The sequence below is a fragment of the Epinephelus fuscoguttatus genome, linkage group LG7 (genome assembly GCF_011397635.1).
Source record: "Epinephelus fuscoguttatus linkage group LG7, E.fuscoguttatus.final_Chr_v1".
Taxonomy (NCBI): domain Eukaryota; kingdom Metazoa; phylum Chordata; class Actinopteri; order Perciformes; family Serranidae; genus Epinephelus; species Epinephelus fuscoguttatus.
Window position 1 is genome coordinate 22,094,321 of NC_064758.1, and position 13,975 is coordinate 22,108,295.

Here is a 13,975-nt window from a genome sequence, read left to right on the forward strand (position 1 = left end):
GTGCATCCACTACAAGCTCAGCTAGCAATACTGAGCTATCTTAAGTTACAGCTCAGCTGAGGAGGACGCCATTAATGTTTAAAACCTGTCACGAGCACCATACATGCTTCTTTCTGCAAGGTCATACAGTTGGTGGGTGTGGTTCAGTAAAAAGAAAATAGTTCCTACATGAAACTGCTCGCAACAAGGTCTGTGGATTATCTTGAGTAACCGGGTCATTATTTCTGGAGAGAAACACTGCTGTTGAACTTTTCGAATGTATTTTTTTTGCACGTGGAGCAAGACAAGCCGAGTGACATCTAGTTCCGCTATATTTGGGAGAAGGCAGACATCTCTTCAGCAGATATCTCCAAAACTCATCAACTCACACCAAACCAATCTAAGTTGATAAACAGCACTACAGGTGTGAGAGGGAAACATGTATTTTTGATTTTGGGGTGAACTGTCCCTTTATTACAGTAAATTTAATCAGGAGTTTGTCAGATTTATAACTAGCATCAGGGCTAGCATCAGTCAAATGCAGACTGGTCTCTAATCTAGAAGATGGAAATTTGTGCACACTTTGTTAACAGTTCCACTGTTAAAATCCAACAGTTTCAACTGTCAAGCAATTAAGTGAACTTAAATAGGAGAAGTATAAAAAAAACTTAACCAGTACGGTTTGTAACAGCCAGTGTATTACCCTGTAATTCATACGTATATATTTAGGGAAATACGCTTGCTTCCACAACCTGAAACACTTTTTCCAAAATGTCAAACTATTGCGTTTGGGTGGATCACAAAACATAGTTGACCAATGTGTGCCTCACCTGCCACAGAGATGATGAATGAAGCATCCATGGCATCGATGTCCAGGGTTCTGGCACGGGCAGACAGGTGGAAATAGGGGATGAAGTAGGCCAGCTGGCTGAAGACCAAGGACCAAGTGTAGATACAAAAGAATGGGTCCTTCAGCAGGGAGAAATCCAGTACTTTGGCTTTTATGACGGTCGCCTCACTTGGCGTGCTGGCATGTGAGGGAACTCCGACAATGGTGGACCCATTCATGCTGCCATTTAGCTCCGCTGAGCTCTCTGGAGTTGTGGGTTTACACTGACCCAAGTCACGGTGGGGCTCATGGCCATTCACACCATTGAGGACCAGTCTGGTCAGTTCAGGGTTCACTGACTGGTCCTGGAGTCCCTGAGTACACTGGCCCCCCAGGTTGTCAGTGTCGCCATTAGGGAAGGGAGGAGGAGGGGATGGGAATGAGTCTGATTTGGAGATGCCATTGGATAAGTGAGAGGAGCCATTCAAGCAGCTCTTAGTGTATTCCTTCTCTGAGGAGCTCTTGAGGGAAACAGCAGGGCTCTTTTGAATCGGGGAAGAGGTAGGGTTTGGCGCGGGGGGCTTCACTTTGATGGGTCGCAGAAGCATCCCAGTGGCAACCAGGTTCAGCATGAGGCCACCAAGAATCAGCATTGCACCTGTGAAGGACAAAGACAGTTCAGGACCCAAAATGTCACATTGTATGTGCTGTATTTCTCCTCACACACAAAAAGGGAATACACCATAGAGATACCCACATACATTATACAGTGTGCACTAATCAGTAACAGATTTGTCCTGCATACCTTGCCAAGCATACTTATCCAGGAGCAGCTGAGTGAATGGAGCAAGGGCAAAGGTCAACCCCATCCCAGAACGTCCAATTGCATATGCTGTCGCTAACCTCTTTCGGAAGTACAGCGCTGTGACCACTGAGAAGGATTGGTATAGTAGTGCAAAACCAATTCCTATGAGGAGTAAAGAAGGTTATCATTATCAGCCAATGTGTGTTTCACAGCAATGTGGATAGACAAGAGAAAAAAATTCATCAAATAGACAGGAAGAGATGTCCTCATGCAGGAGATGACCTTGGTTTAGAGTCATCGGGGAAACAGCAGATGTGGATCTCATTGGTCGACAGATTTCTACTCACCTACTATAACTCCCATGCTGATGTAGAGGAACACCACACTGCTGGCGAAAATACTCATGAGGAAGCCTCCACTAACCAGCACTGCCCCGGCGATGGAGGTCACCCTGGTTCCTACCTTGGCACAGGCCACTGAGGCAATGGGTGCTACAGAGGATACAGGAGAGGACGCACAAAGACAAAGCTAGTTTCAAATGTAAAACAGATTCTGACCAAAGATTCTGTAAAATAAAATGCAAATGTAGCTGCTTTTCAATCCGCAACTGTTACGCAAATATTAATAATTTGTACATGAGATAAGCAGAAGGTAACGCTAACTCTCTGGTATCACTGCAGAAGAGGGCACAGTAAGATGATGTCATTCAAAGAAATCTCAAATGAAGGAAAACAATGTATGAATAATAACAGTGAGCACACCAGAAAATGGAAACAGTGAGTTATGAACAACCAATATTACAGCTATGTGCTCTTGGAAGAGTTCTGGTAACAGCCCTGTGTGCATAAGCGTGTTAAAAGCACTCCAGAGACGACGACGAGAGTTTGCAGTGGCCTATGCTGTCATCATTCACTCACTGAGTCTGTCCATTGCACTTAGTTGCATGTACCTTTAATCGATACACCAGCTTTTCCACCTCCCCAAAGCGTTAAGACATCTTTGTGACATTACAAGATTGTCAGGGTTGTTTTTATATGCAAACTGAAAATGTGTATAAAAGGGGGTGGATGAAACGCGCCGACAAAATGTTTTTTTTTTCTTAATTTTCTACTTTTCAACATCTAAGTGTGAACACACACAGGAAAAGTGGCTTCAAACAGTAAAAGCTCTGCTCTCTTTTTACAAAATCACTGATGATATGAAGGAGAGAGGACAGAAGTGGACAAACTTAACGCAGAGCCTTGTAGGGGTTGCAGACAGAGTTTACTTTTTTTCTGATACAAACCTCCTGACAGACGCAGACTCGACATGATGGAGCCGATCCAGCTGATGCTCTCTGACGAGCCTCCAAACTCATCTTGGAACGCCACAAAGAAGATCCCAAAACTCTTCAGTGTTCCCATCACTAGGACATTCACCTGCACATGCATATACACATGAAAATAAAGGGACAGAGATCAGTGCTAGCAGAGATTGAGAGCATGCATGTGTGGTAAATATCAATGTTGTTGTCATGGCAACCTAACCTGTCTACCAAAGACTGTGAGACTTTAGCAATCTTATAAGTTTCATGCAAGATGCACTGTGCAACATGGATCTAGTAAACTTGGGTATGACATCAAGTCTGATGTATGCAGACTGTACAATGACAACCCCTGATGAATCGCAAGCTATGACGTACATCCATCGATGTCAATACACAAAAACAAAACATCAGCGTGCACCATCCATCTACACCACTGTAGTGGTGAGAGAAAAATAAAAACAAACATGAAATCGAGCCCTTGCTATAGTGGCATTTATGTGTGTTGAATAAAGTCCTTAGAAGAGGAGGAGGAGGCCATGCCAATTTCTGCAACAAGAGCTCAATGTAAGTATTTATTAGCACCTACTGGCATTTAGCATTACTACCATTTAGTGTTAGCGCCATTACATGCTGCACTTCTATTGGTTGGTTAGTAGATGTAAGTGGTAGCAGCAGTCACACTGTGCGATGGTCTCTGGCCAGCCTTGAACCTCTCTCACAGTGTGATGTAGGACCACCGTTTTAGAGTCGTGACCAAAGATATTACTATGTGTCTTTCAGGCTGGTCATCTTTAATCTGAGACAGCCCAAAGCCACACAGTGTACACCGGGCTAAAGAGGTTAACAGACCAATCAAGCTCAAGACCAGACCAGCAAGAGTCCCATACTTAATGATACGCTTATGATATAATGTGGAATATGTAAACTACTGGACCTAAATTTGATCTGAAAGATACACATTCCCATGAAAACACCCACAAAAATCAACTGAAGATTCCTCTTCATTCAATGTTTTTTTTTATCCAGTACTGTATTTATGTGTGTATGTATAATTGTACCATGAGAAATGTCTTGATAAAATAATCAAAAGGCAACACAGAGGTGAATTTTATGCTTGGGGTCCTTTCCTTTGTTTTCTATGAACAAACAAACAAAACTCATTTTTTGCACAGGCTATTCAGTGATATCCCTGCAGCTGTGCACTTAACCAATGTTGAAATAAAATCCTGACTCCTCTTAGGAGGAGAAGCCTGTCTGAGACAAGACCAATCATTTTTTGCCCAGATCTAATTCGTGTTCTTGTTACACTCTGCGAAACACACATATGGAGATTTGGAAAAAGGAAACATGAGAAGCAGCAGATTAAAATGTTGTCATTTTGCTGCCACCATCCTATTAGGGAGCTTCTTGGAAAAGACCAAAAGCCACATCATTTCAATATCTGTAATTGATCACAGCGTTTGGGAAAACACAAGGCTGATCGACACGGCTGGGCTAATTGTTCACAAGTCTGAGAGATGAGGGATCATAAACAACTAAGATGGACATACCAGGAAGCAGTGCAGTACCACCATCCAGCCCCAACCTCCATCTGGAGGGTCCTCATACTGGATCTCTTTCTCCTTCTCCTTCTTTGAGGACATGGCATCTTTCCTGAACAGGTTCATGGCTGCCTTGGTTTCACTAAGAGAAAAAAAACAAAACATCAATAACTTCCAAGTCTCATAGGAAGCCTGATCAGAAGCACTGAACACATCACATTGATCACAGGGGATACATATTCTAGCATAACAGCATGAGAGTTGTGAGAGGGGAAAAAAAAATTATGTATTAAAAAAACTAATTTACAAAAAATTGTAAACCTCAAAGTCAGTCAAATCAATTTTGAACCATTCAAAAAGACAAATGATGCTCAACATAAATCTGTTATCATTATTTTACAGGAACAGAATGATCCTGTTAGCCTGATGTGGAAAAACTTCACCCTTCATTTTGAGAAATAAAAGCACAAACCTGCCGAGCATCAGTTGTCCTCCAATATTTAAGTTCAAAACAACACAAAATGGCCAGAAAAGCTCCTTATATAGCACGCACAAGAACAGAGATAAACCAAAACCTTTAAAAACATTACGTTCATTCAGCCTTTGACAGTGTTTCCCACGTCATAATCTGGCTATCATGGGGGGCAGCTACGAGTTCATCTTATCTCAACCTCCAGAGTTTCCTCACATATTTTACGTCAAGTGTGACAGACTGTGAAGCCTCTGAAAATAACAACCATAACCAATGACTAATCATGATGACATTCACACACCTGCATGTACAAAGCATAAAGGACAGTAGACAGTAACGTTGTATTAACTTGTTAAGTCACTGAGCTGTGAAACAGGTCGGTTACAGTACAGCTAAACACGGTTACTTTTCCACCTCTTTTGCTCTTATTACAGCGACTGCACTGGACTCAATGTCTCAGCAGTGTTTACATTTAGTGTAAATATTCCATCGTGTATCTAGGACTGTTCCAGGAGGAGGCGGTTATGCAGAGTTACCTGGGTAAGTGTTCAAAGTAAAAGCAAGAAACCCTCTCACCTTTCTCTTGAAATTGACTTTTAAACAACCACACACTTAGCTGTTAAGGTGAGATTTGGGATTTGGATACAAGGACTCATGGGCATCGATTTCGGGGACATGTCTTCCACAATATTTAGAAAATGTGCAATAATACCATACGTAAAAGTACCAGAGGAATTTTATTTTGATATAATTAAAGACATTTAAACCAAATATTCATGCAGAAAATGCACATTTTTTTGCATAAAAATTGGCAGAATGCATGAAATCACCCTTTAAGACTATAGCACTGACTTTCCCTCTCATCCCATGCTATCACAGCAGCACTTCCCCTCTCATTCATGAAGTTACAGCAGAGATCGGAATCATTTTAGAGCAAGTACACACACTGATGATGAAGATAATGCAGTTCAGAGTGGCACGTGGCAGAGGGGGTCAAAAAGGGTGATAATGGATTACTGAGTGAATTGATAATTAAATGTTTTGTTAACAAAATGTCATGTATGCCGTGCATAATGTTCTGGTGTGTCCACGTGTGTGTTTATGTGGTATATGTGTAACTTGTGAAGTTAAGCCGTAAAGACTGCAGCTTTGCGAAATGAACCTGAGCTCCTGCGGTGAGATGATTGAGGAGCGACCTGTTCATGCCTGTGTTGAGAGCCAGCTTTACTGCAGTGTGACCTTGAGTTACTTTGAGACTTTCTTGGAACATGTTTCCAAAAGAATCCTCATCCTGAGACTTTGACTTGTGTCTGCAGGTTCTTAATGAGCTGTGTTAGAAAGAATCATAAAGGACTTTATAAATGCATGAGCTACAGTAGAGTCAAACATGGGCAAACAGAACAAATACTCAAGAATAGTATCTGATAAAACACAATTTCCAGACAACTACCAGTCAATATTAAGATTTTAACTAGAATCAAAATCAATTCTAAATCAATCAAACCTCTGCAGAGCCCACAGCTGGATGCAAGGGTGGTGTAGGCAAGATGGCGATGAGCAAACTCAGCTATTTACTGTATAAATACATAATGCTGTGTGTCCTAGTGAGGCATCTGCACTGAATCCCAAGGTCACTGAAGGATGAGCGCTGCAAGTGAGTGGTGATGCACCATGGCTGACAACACAGAGATGTGTCAAGTCTGTTCGGCTTCACGATCTTTAGACTAAACCACAGAATGTAAAAATTTTTGGTCTGATGCCAGGCTTTTGTCACAGACTGTCTGGTGTAGCCTGGAGCTGAAGATACACATGCAGCACAGAGAGGCCAAGTCAAGTGAACAGACAGTGTGTGCAAAGATAGCATAGTTACACAGTACAAAATGAGACAGGTAATATATTAAAAAATGAAATTCCTCTGCCTCCTCTAAAAAAAACTGACGTCTCCTCTTTGACTTAGTCTTTGCCCGTATTTTGTTGTATATGTTATGTCGTATTTTTGTATAAAATTACTCCATGCTCAGTAATCTTACACTTATTGTTTTAATTCTTAACGCCTTACCAGGTACAGTGGCTGCAAACTAGCCATGGCTAGAAACCTGTATGCACTGCATCTACTTTGTATTTTACATGTGAAGCAATGTCTTACGCTTTTGTCTTTTTTTAAATAAACAAGCAAATTAATAAAAAATCAAGTTCTGGTCGATGCATTGTCTATTTTTCACCTGAAATGTTTTCAAAAACAGAACTTTTTGGCTGTAAAACGAGAAAATTGGCTGGTGGACCAGTGCATGTGGTGCTTGGTACTTTGGTTGATCATTTACAACACGACTGCCAGGTCACAAACTTTCTCATTTTACAGCTAAATAGTAACACAACTAAAACTTTAGAGAAAACTGGCACTGCAGAACCAAAATCTTGATTCATATTTGATCAGTGCTGTTGAGTTTGCAGTTCATGAGCAGTGACTGACATGACTGACAGCTTGGTTAGAGACTCCTTGGCTCTGATTGGCTGACTTTGATGTGTCGTAGATTCTAAGAAGAGGAGGAGAGACAACATGTTTTTCAAAGACCATCTGTCTCATGTATGTCTTTAAAAAAGTAGTTATAGTTTCAGAAAGTTTCAGCAAAGTTATTTCCCTAACAGTCACCAACTGTAGCTTTAATGAAACCTGACAAAATTACGGTGTGACATGTCTCACTCAGCCTCAGCTGCTGGAGAGCAAAGAGACCATGAACAAAGTAGAAGGAGAGGGTCTAGTAAACCTGCGCCTTTTGTTGTCTGCATCAGTAACTCATTCAAACTGAGACATGTATAAGAAGCAGAGACCACATTAGGCAGAGAGCACAGAGCGGATTAAAAGGGGAATGAATTGGGCCAGTGTACTGTGAGGAAAGTATTTCCCCCCCATGTGCTGTACACACGTTGTCCTCAGAGTGTGCTTGAGTGCATGTTTGTGAATGTGCCGGGGGTCTGAGGGTTTGAGCGATGGGGGATTGGAGATCAGAGCTTTGTAGTGTGGTGCTAACACCATGTTACTGCACACTTCCACCACGAGGTTCTCTCTCCAGTTTTAACACTGTGCTTCTAATCTGATATTTATTTGCTGAATAATGTTCTCCAGGATCTGTCCTTGTATGACACCATTTATAAATCTGTAAATCAAAAAAGGATTTCCCAAACCCCAATGAGACACTATTAACAGATGTTTGTATCTCCACAATCTGAAAGACTGATTTACGACAAATAACACTGCACATCAAGTCCAGACCGAGCAAACTGGAAACAGAAGTCCTAAAGGGGCCTGTGGAGTTTTCTCATAAACAAAAGTGATGTTTACATTCAGTGTTACTCACCAAAACACATGTATCCTCCAGTTCTCCAGCATTTCTTTCCTCATAAAACACTTGCAATGCTGATTTTTTAAAAAACTTTAAATCCTGGATTGTTTACATCCATGTTGGCGCACAGCTACATATTTTGGTGTGTTACCACCAACTGCTGATCAGTAGACTAATGGGAAATTACTGGCAGGAATATGGACTTCATTACCCAGGTGCATATGCATCACACAGCTTTGTCTCTCTACTAGAGGTCAAAAACTAAACGAGGAACCTTTAACAAAAAAATTAACAGTTTTGGGAAATACGCCTATTCACTTTCTGGCAGCGAGTCAGATAAGAAGATCAATACCACTCGCATATCTGTTCTCGCACAGCAGATTTTGAATGTCCTGATGGCTGAGTGGTTGTGGTATTTTACAAATGGCAGTAACATCCTCAGTTTGTTTTGGGTCAGGGGCCTGCATGTTATGCAGGTGTTGTATGTTACACCATCACCCTCTCCCCTTAAAGTAAAGGTGAACATGCGAAAAACAACCCATGACCATTTGTTACAGGATATATGTGCAGGTAAGGGTAAGACAGATATGGTGTTCCTGTGGTGATTTTGGGTGTTTCTCATCAATATTGAATAGATACTGTCCTATCTATTTGGAGAATGGATGCACCTGATTTGAATAAGTCAGAGCCAGAAGTTTTGCTGCAGTCTAACAGAAAAATACTAGAATTGCCACCATGTGTTTGTGTGTCTCCACAAAGCAGCCAAGTTGCAGTTATAGTTTACATCCAGGTCCATGAAAACATGGATGCTTCACATACATCTTCCTCCCGGCAGCACAGAAGATCTATACAATCTGTACAGTTTCAAGATTAGAGTCACCAATACAGTATCTAACCAAATGTCTCCCCTTCTGTTCCTGAGATATGACGTTGAGAAATGGCTAAAAAAGTGTTTTTGCAGAACATTATGATGTCACAGTGAAGCTGACCTTTGACCTTTTGGATATAAAATGTCATCATTTCATCATTTGTGAGAAATTTTGTCATAGTCAGGGTGTGAATTCTTAAGTAATGTCCAGAAACATGTTTTGTGAGGTTACAGTGACCTTTGACCACCAAAATCCAATTAGATAATTGTTGAATCCAAGTGGACGTTTGTGCCAAATTTGAAGAAATTCCCTCAAGGCTTTCTTGCAATATTGTGTTCATGAGGACGGGCTGTATGGATGGTCTGACAGGCTGACGGATGGACAACTCCAAAATATAATGCCTCTGACCAGACCGTCAGAAATCTATGGGGCCATTATGGTAGCTGAAATAGTTGCAAATTCGTATCTCAATCTGTGTGTCTGTAATTAGATTTGTACATGTGTAAAATAATTTGTAAAAGTGTAATAAAGTTTGTGAATGCGTACAAAAATCTGCAAATGTGTATTTAGAATCTGTGTGAGCGTAATCAGATATGTAAATGTGTAAAAAAAAATCTACAAATCTGTATTCAGATTTGCAAGTGTATTACAATCTGTAAATCTGTAGACAGATCTGCAAATTCGTACAGAGATCTGTAAATCTGTACATAGATCTGCAAATGCGAACAGAGATCCGTAAATATGTAGACAGATTTGTAAATACCTATGTCTTCAGCTTTAACTCAGTCGGGCCTCTCAATTGGCTCTCTTTGTACACGTGATTTTTGCTACTCTTCTGCCGTGTGAGATCTGCAAATGTGTGAGAAGATTTGTGTCTGTAACTCAAAGTGAGTCAGCACAGGCTGACAGGCTCAAGCTGCCGCGACCTTCCAAGAGAGTCTGGCTGCAGACCTCCAGCGTGAGGCCGCTTCTGGTGCAGGCTCCTCTCTCAGGCCGCCAGAAGAGTAGCAAAAAATCATGTGTACAAAGAGAGCCAATTGAGAGGCCCGACTGAGTTAAAGCTGAAGACAAAGGTATTGACAAATCTGTCTACATATTTACAGATCTCTGTACACATTTACAGATCTGTGTACAAATTTACAGATCGCAATACACTTGCACATCTGAATATAGATTTGTAGATTTTTTTTAAATTTTTTTTTACACATTTACATATCTGATTACGCACACAGATTTTAAATACACATTTGCAGGTTTTTGTACGCATTCACAAACTTTATTACGCTTTTACAAATTATTTTACACATGTACAAATCTGATTACGCACACACAGACTGAGATACGCATTTGCAACTATTTCAGCTACCATAATGGCCCCATAGAAATCAGTCCACATTTACTGTATGGTGCGCTACATTTACTTTGCTCCATTCTGAGTATTTGAATTCTGAGTGTAAAACAATGAAACATAAAGGAGGTATCCATGGCACGTACACAACTTTCCGGTAATAATCCCACGGTACATTATGCTGCATTTTATGGATGTAAAAAGTTACAGTTGTGTGACACGACACCTGTAAGTGATGGAATCATTCAAGTGTCACAAATCTCAATTTAAATCTCACTACAGAAGAATTCTGACTGTTATATAGGGAGAATGACCCCCTCCCTCCCTGCCTCGACCACCAGCAGGAGTTGCCTGTGCAATGACAAGGACATGATCCCTCACAGGCTTCTCACCTGCAAAAACCACCAGTTGTGTTTGTTGGATCACTGCTTGAAACTGCAGCGGGGTGTGTGTTTCGCTCCTGCACACCCTTTAAAAAGTGCTGTGGACCCTTTGTAATTTGTGCACATGTAAAAAGGGGAGTTAGATTATGAATTAACATTAAAATTACAGGCCTGATTTATGTGTTTGATCACAAACACTACTGATGTTAACAAACCTTTAACAGCGCCAGAAAACAGTTTAAATGTAGTTGTTGAGTTAGTCTGACAGTGGTTGCTTTGAATGTCAGTGATGGAGCCGTGCTTTCAGTTACACTACGATCACAGATTGTGCCTTCGAGGTTAAAATTTAAAAAAAACTTTGGCAAATAAAGAAATACCAGCTTTGCACACCTGCTCAGGCAGATTCAGGCCAGGATTGAGCAAGATCACTTTTAAAGAAGCAGGATCCTGAACAGGACTGTATCAGAGCTGCACCAAAAACAGAGAGGTGGAGAGGAAAGAAAGAGGGACACAGGAAAGCAAGTAAGTCAGGGAGCAGACAAGTTTGCACCCTGTCCTTGTGAAAATAACAAATGCAAAATGTAATTTCAATGTCATTTTCATTTTAAATCAAATTCAAATTTAAAAGACCAGTTTGCAATGTCATGTATGATAAATTGTGTTAAAATTATGGCGCAGTTACGTAGGAGTATGCTTATCTATTTGTCTATGAAATTTTCAACATGATAAATTACTGTCATTTTAATATTAACCAACTTGAACCTCCATAAACTATGCATACTGTCTCATACAAAGACGCAAGTTAGGCTTTAAGGCAGATGGGCTGACAGGCCTTATAGGAGACTGCAGGATCACATTTTGTTTGAAGTCTCACACGCCCATATGTACATGGATAGTTTACAGACGCTGTAATTGTTCCTCCTGTCCATACTGGCTGGAAAAAACTCCCTGACGACGTAAGAGACTTCGGACAAAGTGCAATAAAGTTCAGTTGAATTTAGTATGAGGCTTCCGCAGTCAGAAAACTCAAGTGGTGATCTTCCTAAAGTTTCAGCCTACTATCTCTCCACTGCAACTCAACAAAGAAACAATGTCGCAGGAAAACAGAGATGAAATTTCACACTAACAAGACAGTAACTCTGGAAGATAACCACTCAATATGACTAACTCATGCTTCAGCTGAGCTTTGGGTTGCATTTTGGATTACGTCCCCCATCTTTCACACTGGAATCAAACTGATCTCTTTGTGTGCTATTCTCCAGAATCCGTGTCAGACTGTAACGACTATAATCAAAGCTCAATGCGTCTCGTTTGGTCTCTGTGGTTGCCATTTCCTGCGACTCCCAACAGCACCAAACTTTAGAGATCAGGATCAGTGTGTTATGGGCTCTTCTCTTATTATCAGTTTTTACTCCTATGTGAAATTTAAAGAATATTTTAACAAAAGCAGCATTTGCATTTGTTGCCTCTGTAGCTTGAATGCCGGATGATAATGTTAAAACAGGACATCTTAAAAGTAATGGCCATTTTTATCAACAAAAGCAAAACATAATTTAAATAAAAGCAATATGCAACACATTCTTCCTTTCAACTCATCAAATACTGACACCTGTTGAATGGCCCTACACCCCAAACTATGACACTGTAGTAGGTAAAATAAAATAAAAAATAAACTCAAGCCAACTTAGGTTTACTTCGGTTTTAGGTTTTAGCAACAACAGTACTTGGCTAAGTTAAGAAAAAAAATCATGGTTTTGGTTAAAATAATTTTGTTTGCTATTAACGTGACATAATGTGAAGTGATGTATGTCAGGTGTGACATATGACGTCAGTAGTTAAAATAACACAACTATGACTTTTGGTTTCACATGAGACACAAACAGCGGTCTCCTGGGTGAGAGTCCTGTGTTTGTTTGACCCATCCAAGCCCCTTCCCTTCTAACCTACGCAGACTTTTGCTCTCTTTAGTCAGTTGCTTGAGCGTCTAATAATGATGCAGCCCGGTTAATCTTATACAGACAGTAACGCATGCCTCGGTGCTAAAGGCCACTGACCAAGCGTCCTTGTATTTGATGCTTGATCGGTACGTATTTGATGAGTTGGGGAAAAGAGGGCCTTGGTTTGTGTTGTTGCAGATAAAAACCAGGTTGCAATAAAAATCTCTCCGAACCCATTATGCAACACAATTCACTATCAGCGTGAGGCCTGTCTGAATGATCTCAAGCATCTCACACAAAGATATTTTTAGGCACACAATTCTTTAAAGTTGCACAAATTTACAAAGGATTACCAAAATACTAAAGCTTCTTTAGTGAGTAAGTCTTAGATTTAGCACAGTGCAATTTTCTTCAGCAGGATATTAAGTAAAAAAAAAATGTTGATGGCAAATAAAAATGTGTAGTTATACACCACAATAAATATACAGGAAAGGAATGACAGGCACCCTTTGTTGTGTGTGCTGTCAGCAGTAACTAGAAGAGCTGTTTTGGTTAAACTGCCTAGCATGTTGAGTTACCTGTTAATGCTGATTTGGTAGTTTGCCTGAAGGCTCTGGAGGCGCAGAATAAACTCAGGAGTCCTATTCTCTGAGTGTCATTCTCAGGTTGGTTGAAGGGCACTTGTAACTATGGCTGCATGTAGATCAGCTTTACACCTGCAACAAGAAGTGGACAATGGTAAGTGAAGTGCAAGAACAAGAGCATGAGATGAAAGGATGAAAATTGATGCAGGAGTACACTCAGATCTCTGAAACCTGAAAGTAGAGACACAGGCAGCAACAGCTGAACAACAACCACTGTTGCTCAAATTCGGTGCCAGTCCATCCTGTAGATTTCAAAACTCACTCTAAACCACAAATGAATGTAAAAATTCAATATATCGTTATTGGGATATTTCAGAACAAAAAACTGGACCAGCCCACCAGCTCAAGAATGCTGCCATTCCTAGAGTCATGTCGCTACACTAAAAACATTTCCAAGTTTGCACCATAGGACCATAGGAGCATAGGAGCATTTTAAGGCAGATTGAAACAAGAAAAGCAGGTTTAACAGAAGGAAAAGCAAAAAAACCCAAAAAAGCCTGTGAGAGCATCAGCAAACGTTT

The 13,975-nt window shown here is 40.6% G+C and overlaps 1 protein-coding gene across 4 annotated transcripts in view; it reads right to left on the reverse strand.

Moving 5' to 3' along the window:
- Nucleotides 1-13,975, reverse strand: part of slc16a4 (solute carrier family 16 member 4) — a 37,227-nt gene that overhangs the window by 17,472 nt on the left and 5,780 nt on the right. For 2 of the 4 annotated variants that reach the window (XM_049580256.1, XM_049580254.1), the window contains exons 3-8: nt 13,389-13,526; nt 4,470-4,602; nt 2,899-3,031; nt 1,961-2,104; nt 1,614-1,775; nt 810-1,466 (exon numbers count right to left, since the gene is read on the reverse strand). In XM_049580256.1, the coding sequence (XP_049436213.1) occupies nt 810-1,466; nt 1,614-1,775; nt 1,961-2,104; nt 2,899-3,031; nt 4,470-4,586 (1,213 nt within the window). In that variant the 5' untranslated portion in view covers nt 4,587-4,602; nt 13,389-13,526. Of the gene's footprint in view, nt 1-809; nt 1,467-1,613; nt 1,776-1,960; nt 2,105-2,898; nt 3,032-4,469; nt 4,603-4,932; nt 4,950-11,263; nt 11,342-13,388; nt 13,527-13,975 lie in introns of those variants that run through there. The other 2 variants (XM_049580255.1, XM_049580253.1) reach the window with 2 other exon arrangements.